The sequence below is a fragment of the Pleurodeles waltl genome, chromosome 1_2 (assembly GCF_031143425.1).
Source record: "Pleurodeles waltl isolate 20211129_DDA chromosome 1_2, aPleWal1.hap1.20221129, whole genome shotgun sequence".
NCBI lineage: Eukaryota > Metazoa > Chordata > Amphibia > Caudata > Salamandridae > Pleurodeles > Pleurodeles waltl.
Genome location: NC_090437.1, coordinates 295,715,470 through 295,742,521, shown reverse-complemented (window position 1 = coordinate 295,742,521; position 27,052 = coordinate 295,715,470). Strand labels below are relative to the sequence as shown.

Genomic DNA, 27,052 nt, shown 5'->3' with positions numbered 1-27,052 from the left:
AGTTTCTTTTCACGACTTTCCACGCCAGTAGCGCAGATACATGAAGAAGACTGAGAATGGTGCGTCAAAACTAGGGCCATTAGAGGGAAGTACCTGTCCCTAGAAATCAGTTCATAGTGTAGGGAGGATGGGTGGGTCCGGAAGGAATCCGAAACTAGAATATGTCTCTAGTCTAAGGTAAGGAATCTGCAACTAGAAATCTCTACCAGATATTTTGTTACCAAAGAAAAGTAACTTGTACATCTGATAGATACCCAAGAAATACCATCCCTGGTGGTGGGCTGCAAACTAAAATAACTCCAAAAAGTCCTGCAGGACCGAACGGCCAAAATAGCCGTCCCTGTGGACCCGACCACCAAGCATTACTGCCTGGATAAACATATGTAAGGATGCCCACGTTGCGGCCTGGCAGATAGTGTTATGCAGGACTGGAACTCCACATGCTGTGGTAGCAGCAGTTCTCTGGTTGAATGAGTGCGCCAATCCTCAGGGGGTTGCTTTTTCACCACAACGTAGCACATCTTGGTGCATAACAGGACCATCTCGTGATGGGTAGTCCTCTGCATCTTCTTCCCTTTCTTCGCACCCACGTATCCCACAAAGAGTCGATCGTCCAACCAGAAATCTTTGGATACAAAAAGAACTTCGTCTGGTACGATCTGGGTAGAACGTCAGTGGCATCTCTCCTCTTCTTGAGAGGGATGTGGGGGGGGTGTAAAAAGTAGATGTAGGAAGCTGTGCAGACAATGGCTCTGTATATACTATATCAAAATGAGATAAAGTCCAGGGGTTCCCCAGAGGCTTGACAGAGGCAATAATAGATAAGCCTAACTGCTCGACAACACTACCAAAGTTAGAGATTTAGCATTATCAGAGGGTAGTGTTAAGTCATTGAGAGTGTGTTTTCACGTATTGCTTGTGTGTATACAACAAATGCTTAACTCCAGACCAATAGGTTTTTATATTGAAAAATATAATTTTTATGCTAGGGCCGTGTGTAAGTCCCTGTAAGCATCTCTTTAAAGTTGGGATTACTTTTTAGGATTTAAACTTCAAGAGATAAAATGAAAGGAACTAAAAACTACTTTGAGCCAAAGAGGACATAATGATTTAACTCTGCCATCCCTATATGGAGGCAAGGAGTGAGCTTGAGCTAAGGTCCCTCTGCGAGCTAAGAAAGATTAAAACTGCCAAGAGCTCCTGGAGCTTGACCTTGATAGGGTTGGAACCAGAGTACACCAGGGATCACCTTGTTGAGGAGGAAGAACTCCATCCTCCTCATGTCTAATATCTTGTCTGACAGGTGACGAGGGGGGAGTTCATTCAAACTAGGGAGACCAGGGTCCCCAGACCCCTATCTCCCATGTGGAAGAACCAGATCCAGTGTGTTCTATCCTTGGAGTCTGAGACTGGTTCCTCTGTGAACTCTGAGGGCAATGAGGAGGACATCCTTTTAGCAAGGATGGCCGATAGATTAGCATTGGAGAAGCAACTCCTGGCAATAGAATGGGAGAGATCAGAAATGGGCTTAGCACTCAGTCATGGTGGCATCAACATAAATAGGGTCAGAGAGAATACGGACATCCTAAAAAATCCCCAAAGGGATTCTTTCAAAATATGAAGGTGAAGACATCACCAAATGGTTCATAGAATTTGAGAGGGTTGTGCAACCAAAAAGTTAGATCTCATTGGGGAGCTCTCCTTTGTGAGGAGTCTGGTAAGTGTAGGGATAAACAGTGAACAGTTCTCTGGTAAGGATGCAGAATCCTATGACCTCAAAGGCTACCCTGATCGAGGGATTTGGATTCCCCACTGAGGAGTACAGATGTAGGTTCAGGGGGGGCTCACAAAAACTTAAGCCAGTCCTGGGTTGATTTTGTTGACTACTCAGTCATGCTCTCCACTGCCAGTTATCCAACCATCTAGTGTTATACAGCCCGTCATAGTGAAAATTTATTTATGAAAGAACATTTGTTAAGTAACTGCTTCAATGACAAGTTGCATCACCATCTGGTAGACCTAGGTCCAATTTCTCTCCAAGAATTGGGAAGGAAGGCACACCACTGGGTCAAGACAAGGGTGACCAAGAGTTCCACAGGGGGTAACCAAAAGAATGGGGTCACACCACCATTCCCCTGGGGAGGCTTTGAGACACCCAAGGACAAAAATAAGAGGCTTAGGGCCCACCCTCCTTATCAGGTTTTTGGGGCCCATGAGAAGACTCTTTACCCTTGTACCCATTTGTTGACTGTGAAAAACTATGATCCCAAGACGGCCCGGTGTCACAACTTTAGACAACATGGACACCAAACTGGAGACAAGTCTGTGCCAAGAAAACTCCCACAAATTCTACTCCAGTTAGCACTGGAATAGCCAGTCTCCAGTTGGGATCAACAGTGTGCTCAGAGCAAATCAGAGTTCACAATGAAGCTACTCTAACCACACTAGCTGCCTGGCCGCCTGAGGGTGGGGTGGATATAGTCTCTAACATGCAAAAATACAGGCAGCAGCTCTTGATAAATGGAACAAAAGTAGAAGCTCTGAGGGATATCCAGTCTCTCTGTCACCATGGTGACACTGTCCAGCCAAATACTGTCCTGGGGAAACCAAACATACAGGTGCCAGTTACATTATCAACATTGGTAACTAAAGTCACCATAGCCATGGGATGGACTTTAGAGTGGGAAGGGATTACTGGCTTGAAACAGGTGGTCTCATCTGTAATCCCAGTAGAAGGTTTGGCTGCACCTCAGCCCATGCTGAGGACTCCAGGGATACCCAGAATGCTAGGGAATGATTTGAACTGGTGTGTGTAAAAACAAGAGCAGAGCACAGGGTGAAAAAGAAATGTTGGAGTCTGGAATAATGGCCCAACCTTCCACGAGAAAAGGTTAGAGGACTGGGGGACCAGCAAAAGAAAGAGGACCTCTCTTCCTAGGAATAGTTCCCTCAGGGGATAGGACATGAGTCCATGGAGCTGGAGCCTTACCTGGTAGAGCTCTTGGGCCCATGGGGACCCTCAAGGGAACATCTGTGCCAGGGACAAAAGACTTGTCTCAGGCCTTCAAGAGTGGTACATCTCCCTTCTCCTGTTCAGCAGCTTGCTGTCAGTGGCTTCCACAGGGTCTATTGGGAGGAAGGATTCCTTTACACTGAGGCAAGAGAACTCAAACCTGGGGCCACTAGGAGAGTGGTAGTGCCTCATGGGCCAATGTAAACTCCTGACATACCCCTAGCTGGGCATTTGGGCCAAACCAAGCCATGGTACAGATTAGTGAAACATTTCTATTGGCCCAGTATGTCCCAGAAAGTAAGGGAGTTTTGTAGCTCCTGTGTCACCTGTCAAGAAAGTGGCAAGACAGGTGGCCATCCAAAGCCCCCCCATTCGACTTCCAGTGGTGGGGGTCCCGTTTGGAAGGGTTGGTGTGGACATTGTGGGTCCACTTGGTTCCCTGAGGCTGTGGGAGGTTCAATACATACTGGTAGTAGTGGATCATGCTACCAGATACCCTAAAGCAATTCCCCTTAGGGCCTTGGCTGATGCAGGGGCAGTAGTTGACCTAACAGGTGGTTTCTGACTGAGGTACCAACTTCATCTTTAGGGAAACCCACTCTGGTAAAAATACCTGTCATTCCACATGTGTTTGATAGGGTGTGGTGAACTTATTAGTTTGTGGATGAGGTAGGCTGAGTGTGGGCTGACTTATGTCTTGTTAAACCTTTCCACAAGACCATCGAAGGGCATGATCATGGGACTCCCTGAAAAACTCAAAAGGAGATGGGATGTCCTCCTGCCACACTTGCTTTTTGCCTACAAAGAGGTGCCATTGAAGCTCAAAGGGGAAAAACCCTACTCCCTTCTGTTTGGCCATCCTGTAAGGGGACCACTGGCACTTGTTAAAGAAGGCTGGGAGAGACCTCCCATGAGCCTAAACAAGATGTGGTGGACTATGAGCTTGGCCTCCGTTCAAGGAACAGACATCCAAAAAGCTTGAGGCCAGCCAACAACTCCAGAAGTTGTGGTATGACTGAAAGGCTGCAATGGTTGAATTCCAACCAGGGCAGAAAGTCTGGGTTCTGGAGCCTGTGACTCACAGGGCACTTAAGGACAGATGGAGTGGCCCTTATTATAGAGCTTAAGGTGGTTAACATTGAGCACCCTCTTGGGTGTCCTGCTAGTGTCCAGGACCACAAGATAAGTGATCGGATTATTTTTCTCAAGAACTGGGTGATAGGGCAGATATAACCATGCTGACGGTTACTGATGAGGATCAGGAAGCAGAGAGTGAACCACTCCCTGACCACTCCATCTTTAGGGTCAGTTGAGAGGAGATGGGACAGTAGGTCTATTCAGACAGCCTGCTGTTGGGCAGAGAAGGTGACTGTAGGCAAGTCCTGCAGCAGTATGCTGAGCTCTTCTCTTTACCTGTCAAAAACAAATTCTTGTCTGAATATTTTGACACATTAGGTGCAAACAATCAGTAATCCGCTCTTGGTATGGGGTGAGCATCTGTCTTGGTGACAGAGATGAGGTTTTGTGTGGACCACAGAGGGCTCAATTCTCTCTTTCCATCTTTGGTATGAGGTTTGGGGACCAAGACCACAGAGCACTCAGTCCCTGGGGTAGCCCAATCACTCCGTCAAATTCCAGCATCTTCTGGACTTCCACTTTGATGCTCGCTTTGACCCCTGATCAGAAACACCTGTGTACCCAAGTCAGTCTGACCATGATGTGGACATTGTCTCCTGACTAAGTCAAAGCGAGCATCAGTTTGACCACCTGTCAAAAACAAAATATACAGAAAAAGTGGAAGTCCAGAAGATGCTGGAACTGGGAGTGATTGACAGTCCCTGGGCTAGCCCAGAGTGGTATGAGGTTTGGGGACCAAGACCACAGAGCAAAGACGGAAAGAGAGAGATGAGGTTTTTCTGTGGACTACAGAGGGCTCAATTCTGTTCCCAAGACAGATGCTCACCCCATACCAAGAGCAGATTACTGATTGGCTGCACCTAATTTGTCAGGTTCTTAAGAATTTTTTGACTTGACAGCAGGGTACTGACAAATAAAAATGGCACCTGGTGCTAAAGTGAAAACAGTGCCCATCAGGTGTAGAGAATGCTACCAGTTTACTGTGATGCCTTTTGGCTTAAAGAATACCCCTGCCACCTTCCAAAGGTTGGTGAATCAAGTCCTTGCTGGTTTGGCGTGTTTTAGTGCAGCATATCTAGATGATATTGCTCTCTTTAGTTCCAAATAATGGGACCACCTGTTCCACCTGGGGAAGGTTGTGCAGGCCCTGCAAGCAGCAGGCCTCTCTATCAAAGCATCAAAGTACCAGATAGGGCAGGGTACAGTGGTTTACTTGGCTGCAGTTGGCCTCCACCTACAAGGTGTGTCACATTACAACCCAAGATCCAGACAATTCTGGACTGGGTAGCTCCAAAAACCCAGACTCAAGTCAGAACATTCCTTGGCTGGACTGGATACTACAGGAGGTTTATGAAGGGATATGGATCCATAGTGACTCCCATCACAGAACCCACCTCCACAAAGATGCCCAAGAAGGTTAACTGGCCCTTAGAAGCCAAGGCCTTTTGACAGGGTGTCTTTTAGTTTAATCTGGAGCTTTTAGAACTGGTGCTGAACACAATCTTTGCAAAATGAAGTGCTGAGGCCTCTGAACATGAGATAGGAGAAGTCCTGTCCCAAACCAATGATCATGGCCTTGCCTAGCCTATTGCTTTTATTAGCAGGAGGTTACTCCCCAGAAAGCACCGTTGGAGTGCCATTGAGAGGGAGGCCTTTGGTCTCAGCTTTTTCAGTGACCAAACCACAGCATTCTTGTTTGTGGTCAGTTAGGAGAAAACCCTAAAGTGAGCACGATTCATTTGCATGAGCCATCTGAGAGGTCTGAACAATAAACTGTTGAGGTGGTCCATATCCCTACAGGGAATGGACTTTATAGTGGAACACAGACCTGGGACTGCCCATGCCAATGCAGATGGCCTTTCCAGGTTCTTCCACTTGGGAAAGGTTAGTCTCATCCTCTAAGAGAGTCTTCATTTTCTTTTCTTTTTTTGAGGGGGGGGGGGGAGGCTGTGTAGGAAAATGCCACTGTTGGCATGGTTACCCCTACTTTTTGCCTAGTGTTGATGCCAACTTTGAAAGTTTGCTGGGACGCTGCTAACCAGGCCCCAGCAAAAGTGTTCTTTCCCAAAACTGTACCTTTGTTCCAACAATTGGCACAGCCCTGGCACACAGTTAAGACCCTTGGCATCAGGGATACCTTTTACAAGGGCCCTGTGGCCAGAGAAGGTCTCTAAGGGCTGCAGCATGTATTATGCCACCCTGGGGACCCCTCACTCAGCACATGCACACTGCCTCACAGTCACTTTCTCCCCACCAGCACACACAAGCTAAGTCGACCTGGCACTCTCCCCAGGGTGCCATGCCCACGACCCACTGCCTGTGGCATAGGTAAGTAACCCCTCTGCACCCTAACTTAGGGCTGTGAGGCCTGCTACTCAGCTGACTGTCTATGCCCTCATCTGTGGTAGAGGCATATTGCTCATTGTAAAGTCCATTCTTAGACATTGGTATCAGCGAAGACATTATAGATCTGTGGAGTTTGTAAGTGCAGTGTAGTAATATCGAGTATATGATCTGGGAGTTTGTCATTACAAACTTCCCAGTATTCAAACTTCTCAGTGAATTTTTCAATAAATCCCACACTGGCATCAGTGTGGGTTTATTATGCTACGTGTGAGGGCATCTTTGTATGTTAAAGACTGTGCCAGCCTGCCACTTCCGGCTATCAGAGATGCCCTCAGTTTGGTCAGACAGGCTGAGTTTCTGACCACATGGGGTGAGTGCCTTTGAGGCTTACTGCCAGGTGTTACACTTTCTGCAGGGGGAGGTGTGAAGCACCTCCACCCAGGACAGGCTTTGTTTCTGACCACAGAGTGCACAATAGCTCAGGCCTGGTGTTACAGTGCCCCAGGGCACTCCAGCCAGTGGAGATGCCCGTCCCCCAGACGAGACCCCACTTTTTGGCAGCAAGTCCAGAGGAAAAATTAGGAAAAACAAGGAGTCACCACCCCCCTCAGCCAGGACCACCCCTAAGGTGTCCAGAGCTGATTGAATTTTGGATTATTGTGTATTACAGATGACAATTCCATATAAAAAGTCGAAAAGCAACTCAACTAAATCTTTTTGGTAGAAAATATGTTTTCATTGTCACTGATAAATAATCAAGGCACTTAAAATTTGCCTCTATGTCACCAAACTTGAGTGGGGTTGCTTGCCGGCGGTTAGAATGTCTGTAGTTATTTTATTATTAGTGGTGCAAGAACAGCCATAGGGAATCAGTCTACAGGAAAGGGAGATGCCCTATTCAGTGTAACATATTAGCCTTAGTTGTGAATTACTATCCAAAGGTTGTAGAGTCGAAGACACTTTTATGTTCTTTTCACAGGACCATAAGATCCCACACATATAGGCGGTTGCCTTCAGAAGAGCCCATATCGAGATCGAAATGATCAGGATAGTGGCTGGCAAGAATGACACAGAACTGGTGTCAGATTCGCCTCATGATCACCCCGCGTGCCTTCGAATTGTGATTTAAAGGTCACAAATGGTGCATAACCCAATGAGTTTCTGTCACATCGTAATGGTGAATAAGCTTGGTTTGACAAAGCTAAATGCACTGTACTTTGGTGAAATACATATTTTTTTAATTAAAACTTTTAGCCCCAGCACTTAAAAGTATTGTTTAGAAGTTGCTGCTGGTACTAGTAAAGGTCAGGGTGCAGAATGCCAAAACTACATAGTCTTGCTTCAACCTTATGCCTCTTTAATCATCCAGCAGGCACTCCTTGACACTGTCTCAGAAAGCAGGCATGAAAAAGAACCTGCAAGAGTCTCTTTCTTGCTGTTTTTCTGTCCGTCTCTTCCTCAAGCTTTCCCCTCTTGCTGTGCATCAATAATGGGAGGCCAGCATTTATCTTTCATCAACAAACATGAGTGTTGAGGGGGCCCCAACTGCAACCACCAGCTCAATGTATTTGCTTACCCATGCTCTCAGACAATTTTTGTTTTGTCATAGAAAAAAGATACAAGGAATCTGCACTTTGGCTGCTCCCCATCACCTCAACAGCTTCCACCTTCTGATCTCAAAACTTGCTGATGAAATGCACTTTAAGGTTCTACTTAGTGCACATTTCAATAGACTCCAATTCACTTTTAGACATTTATTTGACAGATGTATGCCCTATGGGCCATGAAAGGTCATTTCACTTTTCTACTGTCCTATTGCCGCAATGGGATTCATGCACCACTGATTTGAGGTCTATTTTGGTGCTACCTATTTTGAACTTCTAGATATAATATATATTTTTTTTTTCTTAGAATAAATACTAGAAAGGAATATTTTGTTGAAATTAACTATGAATATTGACCGATTTTTCAGTCTATCATCTGTAACTCTGTTTTTCACACACCTATGTACAGTTAACACAAAATGCGTTTGAAGCAGCTGAAGCATATCCCATGTCAGAAATTTTGAAAATGTTCAAAATGTTCTCAATTAGAGTTTGCTCAGTGAATGCTTCACAGGTGAATAACCAAGAAGGATCTGGTACTTCAGCATCAATGCGTTGTCAGTTTGTTTTTGTATAATCAATGTAGGGCTGCAGAAGTTTACTTTTGTCTGCCTTTACAGAACATTACATTTTGAAGAAGCGCTTTGTAGCGCTCTAAATAAGGTCATAGGATAATTAGGTTGCCAGCAGCCATCACGTAATTTTGAAATCAAGGCAAAAGTGATACATACCATAACAAAAAAGGGAGACGTTATTAGGGTTGATACACCTCAGGTCTCCCAGGGAAGTGACAGGACAGTAATAAACCAAAAGGGAGGTGGCCTCCTATACTACTTGTATGGATCTGGAAAAATGACTTTTAATATGCCTGTTGGTGCTCCCTTCATATTTGAGATCATTTACTTCTTGGACACCTATGCTGTTTTAAAACAGTTCAAAGGAAATATATGGAGTATCAATGGCTCCTTCATTCGTTGGTCAACGTGTTTCAGCTGGTTGACCCAATGGGCAGTGACAACAATCAGCTTTCATCAGGACCTTCCAGATACCTAAAAATGAAATCCCTAGGTACTTATTTTTCGTGTGAATATGTGCAAGGTAAGAGTGTGGTTTACTGACAACTAAAATGTGGTATTTGTTTAAACTGCAGGTTCCTCATTTCTGAATTAAAGGAGATAGGCAGGTTGAACATGATTTGTACAGGTATGGGTAAGCAACCAATTTGCATCAAACACGTGATACAAACACCTATACGGATAAGGATGCTTTATTTTCATCTTACAGATTCTGTTATTCTGGGTCAGCCTGTTCAATAAAGGCAGGATTTACTGTGGACACAATCGAAATACATTTGTGCATGCTGAGAAATGTTTTTTAAATACCCATTTGTAATGCATTTCATCAGTTTTAAACATTGTCACTAGAAGGTACTCTTAAGTTTCTCTACATCTTTCATTGTCATGTTTAAAAGATTAGATTCCAACGACCATCCGTTTGCCCCTTCCTTGGGAAGAAGTACCCATATTGTTTTGGTGATTTTTGAGTCCGATTTTTTATTATATTTTTCTTCATAGGAAGCAGCATTGAAGTCTTGCCACCTGGGCTATGGGACATGTGTGATTGTCGGAGTAGCTCCATCATCATCAAAATTGTCATTTGATCCCATGCTGTTATTCACAGGGCGCACCTGTAAAGGATCTGCTTTTGGGGGTAAGGCATGGCATCGCAAGAGACAATTATTCGTTTTCTGGAACGTTTCTTTCTTCAGTGTCTGTGATTGGAACACTGTATTTTGTATGCATTCTCATCAAGAGGGTGGAGCTAGCTAGATCAAGGAGGATGCTAGAGTATGACCGTTTGTGTACATGTACTTGCTATTGGCAGTGTGTGTGGGGATTCCAGATACGATATATACACAAATACGATATACACACACTAACATCGACATTTGCTCATACACAAAAATACGCATTAGCACGCACATGAACACGCACACATTCACAAATACACATTGTGTGTACATGTGCAAGTTAAACACAAATTGCATGATAAGGAACATATCTATAGGTCAGGCTAAATGTTACGAAGGGACAACTTAGACAATGTGACAGCATTCAGCAGGAGAAATATTTGAGAGTACTAATTAGGCAAATGTGTGTTTCAGCAGAACTGATTGACAATGCAATCATGAATCTGCAGAGACCTTTGCTGACATGTGGTAACTTTTATGTGAATACTTCAACGTCTTCTAGAACGCGTACTGGTCAATTGCGGGTTGTGTAGTAAGGGAGGGAGGTCAAACATCGAGATTAATCAACAATGCCCAGAACATCTAGAGAAAGAGATTGAAGGGCAGATTAAAATTGACATTTTCTACGGCAGCAAGGCATTGTACCACGATGATAATCAATTACTTTGTGGTGTTAAGCCAGTTTCATCCACCTTGTTTTTGGTCTGACAACTATCTGGCAACAAATGCACTATGTGGGAATCACCAGGAGAGGGGCTTTGGCTCCACCCACGTTGGGAGCCAGGAGTGCATTTTTCGATTGGCCAGAAATTGTGTGCGTAAACAAAATGATCACAGCTGTGTGAAGGGAAAGCACTTAGAAAGTTCAATGCCAGGCATTTTGTAGATTTATCTAGCTAATGCTATTAACACCTCTTATATCTAGATGATTTATCGTATTGCTTTCATCTGGGCTGCTGCCAGCGAGAGGACAGCAGGCATTAACCCACATGTTTTTTTAGGTCTGGCTTGAGTGCAACTGTCACTGACCTTCTAACCTATACCAATATTATTCTACAGTTCCTTGCTTCCACACCAAATACATACTGATTCTCATGAAATATTATTTCAATGTGCAGCATTAAAATACGTGTGCCAGAGGTGCCTACAAAAACACACATGCATTGGCCATGTCAACAGGTCTGACTTTACCTTACTGTGCAACAAGTGTCTGAATTTTACCTTGACACCCCTGACTGCCTATATTCCAAACGAGGGAATGTAGGAGGCTGGCCTGGTTTGTAGTGGGTACCTTGGGTATTTACTACATTCACTGCACCTGGTATAAGGTGTAGTTATCCCTTATTAGTGTTCTAGCAGCTTAGGCTGATAGAGGTAGCTATAGCAGAGCAGCTTATGCTGAACTAGGCGATATGCAAAGCTCCTGTAATACCACTATAGTTACACAGTACTTACTCATACACAAGTAAAGACGTTACCAAAAATAAAGGTAGTTTGTTGCTTTGTGCCACCCAAATAGTAATAAATATCTTAGAGGCAATACTCCTTCTGGAGGTAGGTATTATACACAATATATACACTAGACACCAAAATAAGGTAAGTAATTAGCATTTCCTATTGTTTGCATTCTATAGACATAGGATAGTGCAATGAGAGAAAATAGTATATGGTTCGTGATTCGCATTCCACTTTCTTAGGTCTAGGGGCGACACAAATTCCCCCTCTAGACAAGTGAGGTGTGTAGAGAATCGCTGGGAGAGTAAAATACCCCACCCAAGAGCCCAGGAAAGTAGGAGTACTCACCTGTGTGGTTTTCTTAAAGTACAGCAAGTTTCCTTGTAATCTTGCTTGCTTCTTGCAATAACTCTGAGTTATTAGGACACACTGCAAACAACAAATGGTGGATTCCTGGACCGGAAGACCTGCCAGTCCAGAAGTCAGAAGAAGTTCCAGGAAGGACAGGAGCCCCCACCAACCTAGAAGAGGGCGCAAAACAAGAGTCCCCAGTTGGACGAAGACTGCAGAAATGTACCAAAGGAAGATGGCTGGGGGTTCCTGCATGATGCAATGGATGTCCCATGAAGAGATGTTGGAGAAATCCAGTGCCAAAACACGCCTGCATCCAACAAGCCTTGGTTGAAGCAAAGTCGCGTTTTGTGTCAAAGTGGCACTGCCTGGACCCAGGAGGGACCTGGGGGCCTTAACTTAGACTGTGGAGGCAGAGGGGCCTCCCAACACTGGAGGGAACCCACAGATGGACAGGCAGCACCCACAGAGGTCCCCGAACCCCAGGGCAAAGAAGGTGCAAATAGCGTTTGGTGCAGCACTACAAAAGAAGGTCCCACGCCGCTGGAAGACAACTCAGTGAGTTGAACATTGCAGGATAGAGTGCTGGGGACCTGGCCCAGGCTGTGCATGAAGGACTCTTGCAAATAGTGCACAGAGGCTTCAGGAGGTGAAGCAGATGCGGTGCACAGGGGTACTGTCACAATCGGGGAAGGCAAGCTCTTACCTCCCCTAAAGTTCGATACAGCTTGTCCTAAGGTCCTGCTATCCAAGGGGTCCACCACCTGTGTTCCAAGGAGCACACTCGTCACCAGGAAAGGAGTCCGAAGTCAACGACCGGTTCTCTTGGAGTGATGGAGTCACTACCCTGCTCAAGCAGGCACCTTCTGTCCTTCTGGTGCAGGGTGGAGACAGGGAGTACCCACAGTGTGCACACCGTGGAAACTGTTGCAGTTGTTGGCTGGAGCTGAAGATGCAGAGTAAAAGTAGCCCTTCTGGATACTTTGCAGTCGATCCAAGGTCAGTTGCTGACTGTTACAGCGGTTCCTGGAGCAGAGGATGAAGTAGTAGTTGCAGAGGATTCCTAAAGGAAACTTGCAAGCAGAATCTTAAGAGAAACCCTAAATAGCCCTGTGAGGGGGGATAGGTCCATACCTGATAAGGTAGCCAATCAGGAGGGGTCTCCGAGTGGCCAGTGCCAGCCGGTGACTTCAGAGGCCTCCAGTGTGTCCCCACACCTTGTAAAACAAGATGGCTGAAGTCTGGGATACACTGGAGGAGCTCTGGGCACCACCCCTGGGGTGGTGATGGACAGGGGAGTGGTCACTCCCCTTTCCTTTGTCCAGTTTCCCACCAGAGCAGGGGAGAAGGGGTCCCTGAACCGGTGTAGACTAGTTTATGCAAGGAGGGCACCATCTGTGCCCTTCAAAGCATTTCCAGAGGCTGGGGGATGCTAACCCTCCCCAGCCTGTAACACCTATTTCCAAAGGGAGAGGGTGTAACACCCTGCGCTCAGAGGAAATGCTTTGTTCTGCCTTCCTGGGACTGAGCTGCTCAGACAGGGTTCTGCCCTCCTGGGGTCTGAGGCTTGCACTGCAGCTACAGCTGCTGCCACCTCACAGAGAGCTGGTTTAGCAGTACTGAGGGTCCATGGTGGAGCCCCCAGGATGCCTGGAATTGGCTCCCCAATACCAGATTTGGAATGGGGGGACAATTCCATGATCTTAGACACCTTACATGCCCATATTCGGGGTTACCATTGTGAAGCTACATATAGGTCTTGACCTTTATGTAGTGCACGCCTGTAATGGTGTCCTTGTACTCACAAAATCTGGGGAATTGGCCCTGGACTGCCTGGGGCGCCTTTGTGAGGGCACCCTTGCACTAGTACTTAGTAACTTTGCACCTAACCTTCATTTACTGAAGGTTAGACATATAGGTGACTTATAAGTTGCTTAAGTACTATGAAAATGGCTGTGAAATAGTGTGTGCACTATTTCACGCAGGCTGCAGTGGCAGTCCTGTGAAAGGGTTTGTCTGAGCTCCTTATGGGTGGCAAAAGAAATGCTGCAGCCCATATGGATCTCCTGGAACCCCAATGCCCTGGGTACCTAGGTACAATATACTAGGGACTTACAAGGGGGACCAGTGTGCCAATGAGAATAGGTAAATGAAGTCACTAGCCTATAGTGTCAAATGTAATAGCAGAGAGAGCATAAGCACTGAGGTTCTGGTTAGCAGGATCTCAGTGAAACAGTGAAAACCCTGTATGACATACACTCAGTGTGTTTTTACCAACTGGTCAAAAGTGGGGGTAACCATGCTAGAAAGAGGCTACTTTCTCACAAGGGTGGGATGTGGAGGAACCAGTGGTAAATCCAGTTTTTCAGCATCAAGTTGAACAAAGTATAAAGGAGAGAGAAATGCTTGGCTAAAAAGGGTGGGGACAGCCATATGCTAACAAGTGCTATACTACTCTCCCTTGCTGAACAATGTTCTGTTAATAGATACAGCTGTGATGAACTGAGCTGCTACTGTTGAGTGCAGTAGCAAGGAGTAGACATGGAGGTTCCTGTTGATTGTTCCCCTAACTCAAATGATTCAATGTTCCAGTGATGAGAAACTTTTCTGAGAGGTTTTTGTTTGTGACAGGTCTTACTTCACCATTATCATCCCTTCTTGCTCACATTGATTAAGTCAGTACCTGCAGTGTGAGGAAGAAATAAAGTCCCCAATGAGGAAGAGAACACATTTATTTGAGGGACTGAGAAGGAGGGAGAGATATCATCAGGAAGAATTCATGGTCAGATAAAATGTGCATTAGTGAAAAGAGGGAAACTTTTACTGCATTCCCCTGCAGGATACCTGCTCAAACAAGGACTGTTCCTCATTCCATATTCTTCCTTTCCCTTGGGCAGCTTACAGGCAGTCTAGGATAGGGTCATGTTTGTCAATAACATTTCTCCTTCATCCCAGTGTTGCAAGGGTAGGTTGAGTATGAGTAGGCTAGTACAACAGCCGCAGTACCACTAATGTCTCGGTATTTCCCACGATGCAGAACCTCTCAGGATGTGACAAACTGTCCAGGTCAGGGAGATCAGAGGAGTATGTTTCAATCTGAGGCTCTGAGTTTGAGGCTAATGGTGGTAGGTGATGTACATCGCAGTCTGTGAGTGTGTAGGCTGTGAGGACAGCCTCCAAAATAATCAGTGCACAGAATACATGATTTGATTTTGCAGTGCCTAACACATTCTAGGGCCATGCTAGGGCCATAAACTGGAGGAGTCCCAGTGAAGCATTGATCATAGGGATCCGTGTTTGCATCCTTAGTACTGCCTAGGTTATGTGCTTTCAGCATGTGCTCTGTGGTCTGACAATCACACGGTTTCTTTTCATTGCAGGCCCTCCTAGCCACAGTTCATCCATGCTGACCCTGTAGCTACCTGTTTTACTGGAATTTGGCATGGATGGTTAATTTGTACTGTGTTAAAGGGTGCCATTGATGAAGAAGGCCGTAGTGAAATCTATACTAGCACTTTAGAAATGGTAATGCGAGAGCAGGAATGCCGCATTTTCTTTCAAATGCAGACTTCCGTATCAGTCCTGGCTGTACTGCTACATTCTACCTCCCACAATTTATAAACAATTGAGAACAGTGGATGATTTTTATCAACCCCTGCCACTCAATCAGGTGGATGAGAGGGCACAAGAGGGTGGCAAAGGGGGATTTCTGGTGTCATTCCTTTAATGTTTGAGGTATAATTGACATACCTAGCAGTAAAGTAGACTCATTGTGGGATTCTCGTAGAAGCAGCCAGAGCAAGACAAATATGCAAGTTAAGAGTATTTGCTTTGTACAGGGTGATATTGTGCATGAGCAATGTCATCAGTATAGTGTTCTGGCGCTTGATTTTTTTTTAAAATTTAATATATTTATATAAAAGTTAGACAAAGTTTTCCTAACTAGAACAAATGTTTATTCTTTCTGTTACAATTTAAAACAAAAATAAAATAAATATTAGAAATTCCTCAGTTACACCTTAAAGTGCAAGTTACTTACCACCGGTAACAAAATATCTGGTAGAGACATATTCTAGCTGCAGATTCCTTACCTTAGAATTTTCCCCCAGATATCAGACTGGATCCGGAGATTATTTCTTCGAGCACTACCCATGCGCGTCGGTAGGTGGCGTTGGTCGACTCCGGGGGCATCATTGTCATCACAGTGACTACGATGCCAATGTACTACTCCGATTTTGTCACTGTCAAAAGAAACAGACGCCGCCTCAGAGCAACTTTACATGCCAAAGCACAGAGCCACTAAGAACACTGAGATTGGTGCGCCAGGGTTAAGGACCTAAAGGGGGAATCCCTGTCCCTAGAAATCAGTTCACAAGCTGGGAGGATGGGTGGGTCAGTAAGGAATCTACCACATTATCAGATGTACATCTTCTAGTTGCAGAGACATATCTTTACCGAAGGTAAGTAACTTGGATATCTAAGGTAAGAAATCTGCAACTAGAAGTCTCAAGACAGGTACTCCACGCGCTGCCAGGCTGCTACATGGGCATCCCTGCACATGTTTGCTAAACATTACTGCCTGGACAGTCAGGTCCGTTGGAATGGCTACTTTGGTCGTCCAGTCCTGCAGGACTTTCTAGTATGATCTTGGTTCGCAGTCCACCTCCGAGGATGGCATTGCTTGGGTATCTATTCTAACGCAGTGGAAGCAGCAGTTGTTCTGGTGGAATGAGGGCACAAGCCCTCAGGGGCTTGCTTCTTGGCCAATGCGCAGCACATCTTGATGCAAAGAAGTACCCATTGAGAGAAGTGCAATTGTGCATCAGCTCAAAGGGTGTACACATTAAGTAAGTAAGTACAAGATTAAGGTCCCACAGAGGCATAATAAATGGAGTGGGAGGAAATAAATGGGTGAGACCTTATAGGAATCTACTCACAATAGGCGATTTAAAGAGTGAGGGCTGATCAGGTAGCCTAAGAAAGGCCGAAATGGCAGATAAATACCCTTTAATGGTGCCCAAAACAGAGCCCTGTTGGGCCTAAAAAAGAATGAATAGAAGAACCTCAGATAGAGGGGCAGAGAGGGGAATCAAAAAATTTGTTGGTATACCATGCCACAAATTTAAGCCAATGACAGGCGTATACCGTTTTGGTGGAGGGACGCCTGGCTGGCAAGATAAAATCACAGACTTCGGGTAGAAGATCAAAAGTCGTCAACTGCCACCGCTCAATCTCCATGCATGAAGGCAGAGATTGGGTGTAGAACTGTCCCCTGTTGCTGCGACTGGATACCAAACTTGTCCAGACTGCCTCTGAGTGGAGGATTGGTGGCCATGCTCAATAGCTCAGAAGATCCTCCCATAAACTCTCCGTGCCCAGTCCAGAGCCACCAAGATGACTTGGGCCCAGTCATTCCTGATCTTCTTGAGAACCCTGGGCAGAAGTGGTATAGGCGGAAAGGAGGCAGGAGTTCCACTCGAGACGAAAAATGTCTCCAAGCGAGTTGCGCGTTGGAGTTTCCAAAGCAGCAAACAGCTGACATTGCACGTTCTCTGTGGAGGCGAACAAACTGATCGAAGGCTCTCCCCACTGCTGAAAGAGACCTTGATACACAGCCGAGGACAAATGGCATCTCCATCCAGAGGTGGCACGACAGCTGAGTTGGTCCACTCTGGCTTTGAGGGAACCCGCCAGATGTTGAACCACCAAGGTAATGCCCTGATGTTCCAGCCATGTCCAGAGGCGTAGCACCTCCTGACAAAGGGTCCAGGACCCTACTCTGCCCTGTTTGTTGGAGTACCACATGGTGGTAGTATTGTCTGTGAACACCTGCACTACTTTCTCTTTGAGAAAGGGAAGAAATGCTTTCAACGCAAGCCTGATCACCGGAGACCGCCCGGAGCTCCTGAAGATTGGAGTCTGGGCTCCATATCAGAGGCCCCTGATCTCTGCCTCTCCCATGTGGCTGTCCCAAACCAGATGTGACACATCTGTCACTATGGCTAGATCTGGTTGGGGAAAGGAGAGGGATCTGCCGTGGACCCAATTCTGATTTAAAAGCCACCACTGCAGGTCTTTCGCAGTCCCCGACAAGGTCTGGACCATGTCGGAAAGATTTCCCGGATGCTGCGCTCACTTGAACTTCAAGTCCCACTGCAGAGCCCGCATATGCCACCTGGCATGTGTCACTAGCAGGATGCAGGAGGCCTTTAAGAGTTAATCTCACCAAAACCCAAGGCTGCCTAGAGGCTGAAAGATCGGAATCAGTCTTATCCTCCCAAAAAACAAGTCCAAGATATTCAGGCTAAGCCAGAAACTGCACTGTGTAAAGAACATCTCCAATGAAAGGGAGCGACAGAGAGAGTCAGGTGTGACTTCGGCACATTGATAAAGAACCCCCAGCATATGCAGGAGGCTCGCCGTAGTCTGAAGGTAGAAGATGCCTTTCTGGGGCGAGTCTGCCTTTAACAGCCAGTCGTCGAGGTAGGGAAAGACTGGTAGTTGCAGCTCATCTGGGCAGGTTAGGGGTCTCATTGTCACTTCCGTGAACATCCAAGGGGTGCAGGTTAGGCTGAAGGGGAGCACTGTAAACCGATATGATTTGTGGTAGGTCACAAACACTAAGTAACGTCTGTGGGCAGGCAGGATGGGAATGTGGAAATAAGCATCCTGCAATTCCCATGCTACCATCCAGTCTCCTAGGTCCATGGTAGACAAAACCTGAGCCAGGGTGAGCATTTTGAATTTCTCCTTCTTGAGGAAGAGATTGAGGGCCCGAAGGTCTAGGCTAGGACGCAAGCCCTAGTCCTTTTTCGGGACCATAAAGTAGCGGGAATAACAACCACGACCTACTTCTGGCACAGGGACCTGCTCTATGGCTCCCTTGGCCAAGAGAGCCACGACTTCCTGGCGGAGAAGTGCCAGATGATCCTCCAAAAGATGGCTGACTGCAAAACCCATCAGCCATGCCTTCATCAGATAGTTCGAAAGGGCTATTCCATCCCTTTTGAATCCGTCCATAGTGATGGATTCCCAGTGGGGCAGGTGATGGCGAATCCTGCCGCCAACTGGATCGGAGTGAGGGGATGGACTAGCATAGTTTGGAGACTGCAGTGGGGGCAGGGGTGGACTGGGTAGACCTCTGGTTCCCCATCCACCCTGGGATTCCACGTCCCCAGCCACGCAGTGGCTGAACCGCATGGGTGGCACAGTGGCTGGGTGGAGGATGCAACAGGGAGCCCCTTCCGTGGCCACCAAAGGTGGACTGTTGTGGGAGAGGGGCAGCAGAAAGGCCTTGGGACCCAGCTGTAGCCTGGGAGTCCTTGAATCTCTCCAAGGCAGAGTCCACCTTGTCTCCAAAGAGACGTGAGCCATCAAAGAGCATGTCCATGTGAGACTGTTGGACATCCCCCCAAAAAACAGAAGTACACAACCAGATGTAGCATCTCAAGACCACCGTCGCCACAACAATTCTACCTAGAGAGTCGGTCGTGTCCAGCCCACATCAGATAGTAAACTTTCCCAATCTGTCACTGGAGGAGGCCTGTGATATTGTCTGCCACGTCTCTCCCATTGCTATCTGCGGAAGAACTTTGCGTGACCGTATCCCACACAGATTGGGTTTACATGCCTTTTGGGCCGCTAGTGTTCACGCACCACAGCCCAAGACTGGAGGAAGAAAACATCTTCCAAAATTGTTCCAGCCTTTTTGATTCTCAATCTAGAGGTGCAGAAGGGAATGCGCCAGAGGATGAGTTGATGACAAGGCTCTAAGGCGTGGGGCGTTGTGCGATGGTTCAGACCCATCGGCCCTAAATCCCTGTCACAGTCCTATTCACAGGAGCCCCTGTGTTGGTGATAAGTAGCCACAATGAGATCGGTGAGGGTTTCATTGAATGTCGGAGGTGCTTCAACCCGGGGGTTCCACATCTGAGCTTCTTCTGTCAGGAGATGATCTGAACAGTAGGCAGCTCAAGTCTAAAGGCCGAGGACCTTAGCTGCCCTACTGACCACCATGGAATAAGTTGCTCCCTCCGCCATAGCGACGGTAGGAGTAGACAGCATGCCAGCGTCGGGTGAGGCTGGTGGTCTGGGTACCTCCAAACTCCTGTGCTCAGTCCAAGTTAGGGTCATCCTGGTATTCATAAGGGTCCAGGGACCCCTCCAATGCCCCGAATTAGTACCCATAAGAATAAGGGTCAAAATCCAGCCTGGGGTAAATAGCCGACACCACCTCCTCCTTCGATGGGGCCTGACTCTGGTCCGACTCCGAGTCGGTGGGTAATCAGGATCGGGTTGACGTCAATGGTGAGCACCACCGACATCAGGAGCGTCAACAGTTAGATACCCACCGATGCAGGTCGTACCATTGACACCTTCCCCAGCGCTGGTCCGAGAGAATCCAGAGGGGACTTCGGGTTCTGCGCGAGTGGCTCCAGCCAACAAAGGCCCTGTCCAAACCCCTTGGGCCCAAAGGTGCCTTAGTGGGGTTGGACTGCCCACAAATGAGGTGCAAGGCCTCATAAAACTCTTAATTGGGCAGGGGTCGCCCCGGCTCCCGGAAACTCAGGGAGGTGTGAAGCAGGCTCCGAAGACAGAGGCCTCGAGCATCGAAACTCCACCCTGTTGATCGGCTAATGCGACGCAGGAGAAGTCGAAAGATGACGGGATCTCTGACTTCTCGTCGTCGGGTCACAGTAAGGAGTGGTGGTGGCTCTGTGACCGGTCCCGAGACCTTCGCATAGGTCCCACTCTCGCTCAAGAGGGAGTCGAGCACCGAGCCGCCGTAAACTTGAGGGCCCGCTAGATACATGGCCCGGAAATCAGAGCATGACTTTGAAGCCGGTTTTTGGTGCCTGGAGTGTGACCACAATCCAAACCGTGTGAGGACTGTCATCGCATGATGTCATTGACGGATCTGCATCGGGGCTGCCTTCAGGGACATCCCTCAGCACACCAAAAACTCACTAAAAGTAGACAAAAGAGTCTAAATCAGTCAAAAGTTGACCAAGGGTAGCTCTCTCCGGATCAGCGTATTGCACGGAAAGAAAATAACAGACACCGCCTCAACGCAGTGACGTCAATGTACTACTCCCGATGTTTGAGTCGTCGCCATGATGACAACGCCCGCAGAGTCGACCTACGCCACCTACTGTTGCGCAAGGATATTGCTCAAAGAAAAAATTTCCGGATGCAGTCCGCCTGGGGGAAAATTAGAAGGTAAGTAATCTGCAACTAGAAGTCTTAAATCATATGAATTATTCTTGAAAGAACTATACTTCATCTCTACTGTTTTTGTAAGAATGAGTATTTATTAGCTTAAATCAGTATGATTAATTCATGTTTATATTCGAGTGAACTACTGACTTAAATAAATGCACAACCTCTCATGGTAAAACGTGATGTCTGAATTATGTTGGACATTGTGACCTCCATTTCTTTAAACTTTCAAATGAACATGAAATGTACAAATGTGCAAGCCTAAATGAGAATTTTCTATGACACTAATGTATTAGGAAAGTTAGGATTTATAAGTCGCCATAGGCTAATTTATCAGTGCCCAGGCCATCGAAGTAGCGACATTTCCCTTTACAGCTATTGTGCTAATATTTTGCTTCTTTTTTAGGCTGGAAAAGCAAAGACAGTGTCCCTAAACTAGTTTGCGATTATTTGGCAAGGAAGTTCGACCTGGACGGACTAGTGACCCACATACTGCCGTTTGACAAAATCAATGAAGGATTTGACCTGCTGAACAAAGGGGAAAGGTGAGCATGTCTTCCCTTAGTTGCCCTGATGTAGCTTAAGCTTTACTACAATAGACTCCTACATGTGCATCTTTCATTGTCTCAATCTTGTTAAAAACTGACTTTTCAGACAAGTGGAGCGTGGTTCAAAGCTATTTTTGTATGCGTAAATCACTGAAAAATCTTTTATTGAACTAAGGTCATCCTGGAAGGTAAATGGCATATTCTGGTTCACAAAAATCAAGAGATGGGGACATTTTATAATCAATCTATGGACATAAGTCATGAGGTGGGGCAGAAGCACGGGTAGTGCTAGGTTATAAACACTACAATAGAGACCTCTCATGGCGAAAGTGGTATAACCAGTCTTTAGGGTTTACCAGGCCCATACTGAACACTACATATTTCCAGTCTTATTTGCCACTAAGCATATTGGTGTGAGGGGTCACATATTATCCTTTATCGTAGCACACTCATGCCAGAAAGAATTTTTGGAACAATTTTTTTTTTCCCTTGGAAGAAAAATATGAAAATGTTTTGATTTGCTGGTATAGATTACTCCTGCAGTTTGCTAGTGGATGGATAATCCACTGAATAGTGCCAGAAAATATAGTTGTGAAGGAGTACTCAGGAAATCACGTATTTAATCAATAAAATCTGACTTTTGGAAGATTCATAGAGTTCCAAAACAAACTTTTACTATAAACACCACAAAGAAAAGTAGTCTCTCAACTTAACAGCAAGTTTCTGAATTATAAGTCATCATAGATTCGATGGGCCTAAGATAATCACCTGCATCTGTGATGATCAATCATCTTACCCAGCAGTGACTTAGCTACCCATAGAAAACATGGCCCCTAGTGACAGCTAAGTACTTGAATCATACAGGTATTTACATGGCAGTGTCTCTTCAGAAGTTACATTGCACTTGCATTGACATATTTCAGTTGTAGAATAAGGCAACATACATAGATGCACATCTCTGCTTATGTTCCACCCATGTAATGCATGCCAGATGCAGGGTAACGCAAGCCACTTTTACATATACATTCTCATGCATAGGAACACTAGTAAACCTGGGTTTGCCACAAAATTGTGCCTCTCTCAGGTAGGTACACAACCAAAATAAACATATTTATTTTTCCTCGTTAACTTCCGCTTTAATGATTGTACATGAATGCTGCATTTTGAAGTATACAGGCATTTTCCACTCTGCACAGAAAGGGTTAGCTTTCTGCACAAAGACATACACAAACAATCCTGACTATAGTCTAACCACCCTGGTGTTTTGTTGCTCCATAGGCTAAACGAGGCACCCTTGCACCACGTGTGCCAGCCCAAGGAGAGGGCAGAAGTGTGCCATATCTTAGTAGAAATGTGCCAAATCTACTCTCTTCCTGTAGGGAAATGCCTCCTTTGGCATGGTTACCCCCTAATGTTTTGCCTTTTGTTGATGCTAGTTATGATTAAAAGTGTACTGGGATCCTGCTAACCAGGCCCCATCACCAGTGTTCTTTCCTAAACTGTACCTTTGTCTCCACAATTGGCACAGCCCTGGCACACAGGAGAGTCCCTTGTAACTGGTACCCCTAGTACCAAGAGCCCTGTGGCCAGGGAAGGTCCCTAAGGGCTGCAGCATGTTATGCCACCATAAGGGGCCCCTCACTTAACACATGCACACTGTCATTGTGTGAGTTGGTGGGGAGAAAAGGGCAATCTGCAAAGTCAACATGGCATCCCCCTCATAGGTGTGTGCATGGCACCCTGCCACAGGCCTCTAGCAGGCCTTAAAGCACTAAGACACTGTAGGGGCATTGCCGCAGGCGAGGGCATAGTGCACATGCAGCTAAGTCCATTCTTAGACATTGGTATCAAACTCCCAGACCATATACTTAATATGGCCACACTGTACTTACAAACTTGCACAATTGCTACACTGTCAAAACGAACTCCACAGTTCCCATTATTCAAACTTCTCAGAATAGTGAGCCCACACTCATGCCAGTGTAGGATTTATAATAAAAAAAATAGACACAGAGGGCATCTTAGTCCTGCAGTGAAGGATTCGGTAAAATACAGCAGGCATCTCTGATTATGGCAGGCTGGCACAGACCAGAGACGAGTTTCTGACCACAGGTGGTCTGTTTTCTGCTCTCTGGGGCCAGAGAGTTTCAAAGCTTGCACTGGGTGGAGGTGCTTCACGCCTCCCCCCTGCAGGAACTGTAACACCTAGCGGTAAGCCTCAAAGGCTCGGGCTTTGTGTAAAATGCCCCAGGGCACTCCAGCTAGTGGAGATGCTGTTTTGCTTCACTAATGACAGTGCAGGAGTGTTTTTGCTCAGACAAAAATCTCTGGACTAAGAAGTGCATTCCAAAGAAGACATGCACAATCTCCTTTTAGGAACCTTGCGTAGCGAAATAATAAATGTTTTCATTTCATTGCTGTGACCATTTTTGAATTTGTGCTTTCAGCATGCTAAATGATTCTCCACTGCAATATACACAGCAAATATATGTATCTATATTAGAATGCTAAGCAAATAATGCATATTTTTTTTAATTGATCACCATGAGAAAATGGCATCACTGCTTAAAATTGCCAGATCCCAGAATCGGAGGGATATGATCTCTTTCTCCTCGATCTATACAGCATCAATTATCCTCACAGGAAGGATGGCACACTCCAGTGTCCTGGAGGTGCCTGAGATCTGCAAACACTCTCTGTCCCCAGTCCATCTGGTCTCGGCATCTTTCTCTGCAGAAGTTTGAACATCCCTCTGTCTCTTGTTCAAGACTTTTATACTTAGCATTTTTTAAATAAATGTTCTGATTATTCAGATGGCAGGTCGGGAAGTGGCCACAGTCACAAGGTGCCAATTCAAAACAAGTCAGTTCCCTGTTATTTTCGAAGCAGACCTAAAGCACATTCTTATAAGCCTAAGCCCTTGGTGGGGAAAAAACACGAAGATTAAAAACATGTTTTCCACATTGTACAATAAGCACGATTTTTGCATTAGACACTACTTGCAGCTTTTAACGTGGCAAAGTCAATAGCCTAGCAGTACACAGGCAAAATGTCAAATTAGTGACCACCAACTTCAGAGTGCAACATGGAGTCAGTTGTCAAAACTCACATATCATTACAGATGCCGGAAAATTGCCAGGTTAGTAGGTCTTCTGGTCTCCTCCATTCAGGCCATCGTCCTCAAGGGCTGACTGCATCATCAAGAGAGTCTAGAGCAGACCTCTATTCTGTGTCAAATTTTCAGAGAGGGAAGAATAAGCTGTGATGGGACTGCAGAAGTTAGATTATCTGAAACAGACTCATTAATATCCTGAAGTCCAGGAAGTCTCACATTGGACTATTCATCTCTTACAGGAGCTTGGCTTCCTTATCACTCTAACGGAGTCAGGAGAGTCTGTGCATCTTGACCCATCAATGATATATGTTGTCCAAATATCAAAGGGGTCCGTTTGGCTCGAAGTGATTCCACCACTGGTCTCATATGATCAGTTTGGTGAAGCACCAGGGGGCTGAAAGGGAGAGCATTGAACTCCAGGCAGTGACCCCTCCACAGGAATTGTAAATATCTCTAAATATCTCTTGTGTGAAGGAAAAATGGGAATCGAGAGAGAGAAAGCAACTGGATGGTCCACCTAGATCTCAAGGACGCCTAATGGAAGGAATAAACATGTTGAGAGAGTTTCTATTTTGTACTGTATGTACAAAAACCTAAAAGATTTCAATTATTGGATCAACACAAGGCGATGACCCCCACCTTTCTTGTATACTAGGTAAAAGGGGCTGATAAGTCGATAAAACCACACGGATGGGGGGAGGAAAAACTTACCTCGCCTTTAAGGTTCAAGCCCTTATCAACAAAGGACTGATCTGCAAGGGAATAATACATCTGAGGAGTGGGCTGCATTTGTTTGGAATATTCAGCATTAGGCTTCAGGTTGGAGATTCTCAGTACTCCCAGTTAGCATTATACCACACTCTCAATCCCATGCTGCCCCCCAGTAGAACCTATTACTAGGCAATTGGAAACACAGTCTAAAGAACACAAGGATGCCCAGAAATCTGTCTTGAATAGCTCCCTGTTGTTCTCGGCGGGACCCTCTACGGAATCTGGAACACCCTCCTCTGAAGCGGGTGGGGGAGAAGGTGGCATCTGAAGACAGAACTACTATCCAAGAGGAAGAGGAGGCTGGTATGGAGAGCAGAGGACTTGAGAAAGCCCTACGAAACAATTGGCCCTGAGAAACATTCCTCCCTTGACAAGGCCCAGATGTCCCTTAAAAAGGTTTTCAAAAGAGGCCTAAGTAGAACAGAGCTTTTGCTTTAGTCCTATTGTGGCAAGGTTATAAATCAGGGAAGCAGTGTTGGTGTCATTGTCAATGTGGTAATTGAGGTCGAGAAGGAAGTAGTTCAAGGAGGAGAGAGCGTGAGGAGAAATGATGTTGACTATGGAGTCGCTGAAGGCTGGGAGGGGGCCAAGTGGCTTGTAGATGAGGGTGCCATGGAAGGTAGCCTCAGGGGTGGAGTGTATCTGGAAATGGAGGTGCTCCATGGGGGGGAGAATGGAATGTTCTTCTGGGTTGGATGTCAGTACACCAATCCACCATCTGCCTATGGCCAGGCCTCCACCTGGGCAAGTAAACAGGTCTGTGAGGAGCAGTTTGCAATGGACACCTCCATCCCCAGTGATTACAGATGCTGGCTTTGCCTTTCTCACCGAAACATGGACAATGTCCAGGTGGTTGGGTTGGAGTGTAGTAGGTCCCAGAGTTCTACAGCATGTTTGTAGGGGGAGCAAATGTTCAGGAGGGTGCAATGCCCACAAACCACTAACTGTGGCAAAGGTAAGTCACCCCTCTAGCAGGCCTTACAACCCTACGCAGGGTGCACTATACCATAGATACTGCTCATGCAGCATGCCCCTACAAATGCCCCTACAAAGTCCATTCCTCAACATTGTAAGTGCAGTGTAGCCATATTGAGTATATGGTCTAGGAGTTTGTCATCACGAACTCCACAGTTCCATAATGGCTTCACTGAATACTGGGAAGTTTGATGCCAGTGTGGGTTTATTGTGCTGGGAAGTTTAGCAGTTTAACATACAGGGGGCATCTCTAGGTTGCCCTCTGGTATCAGCCAGTGTAGGCCTGACTCGTCTGTACCAGCCTGCCACTTTCAGACAAGTTTCTGACCACATGGGGTGAGTGCCTTTTTATGTGCACTCTATAGCCAGAAACAGCCTGTCCTGGGCGGAAGTGCTTCACACCCTTCCCCTGCAGGAACTAACACCTGACGGTGAGCCTCAAAAGCTCAAGCCTCGGGTTACAGTGACCCAGGGCACTCCAGCTAGTGGAGATTCCTGCCCCCAGGACAAAGCCCCACTTTTGGTGGCAAGTCCGGGGGGAAAATTAGGGAAAACGGGGGTGGTCCTGGATACGGTGGACACTCCTCCCTAAGGTGTCCAGAGCTGATGTGACCCCCTCCCTGCAGAATCCTCCATCATGGTTTGGAGGACAGGGACCAATAGGGATAGGAACATGCCACCCCTCCGAAAGGGAGTGGGCACAAGGAGGGTGTAATCACCATCAAAGGACAGTAGCCTTTGGCTCTCTTAAGTGCGTTTTAGGGATCA

The 27,052-nt window shown here is 46.3% G+C and overlaps 1 protein-coding gene across 1 annotated transcript in view; it reads left to right on the top strand.

The window, feature by feature from the left end:
* The window catches only part of LOC138299795 (alcohol dehydrogenase 1-like), a 119,220-nt gene that overhangs the window by 74,210 nt on the left and 17,958 nt on the right, over positions 1–27,052 (top strand). Inside the window, exons 7-8 of the mRNA XM_069238358.1 lie at positions 9,675–9,810; positions 21,282–21,420. Coding sequence (XP_069094459.1) covers positions 9,675–9,810; positions 21,282–21,420 — 275 coding nt within the window. The remainder of the gene's footprint in view (positions 1–9,674; positions 9,811–21,281; positions 21,421–27,052) is intronic.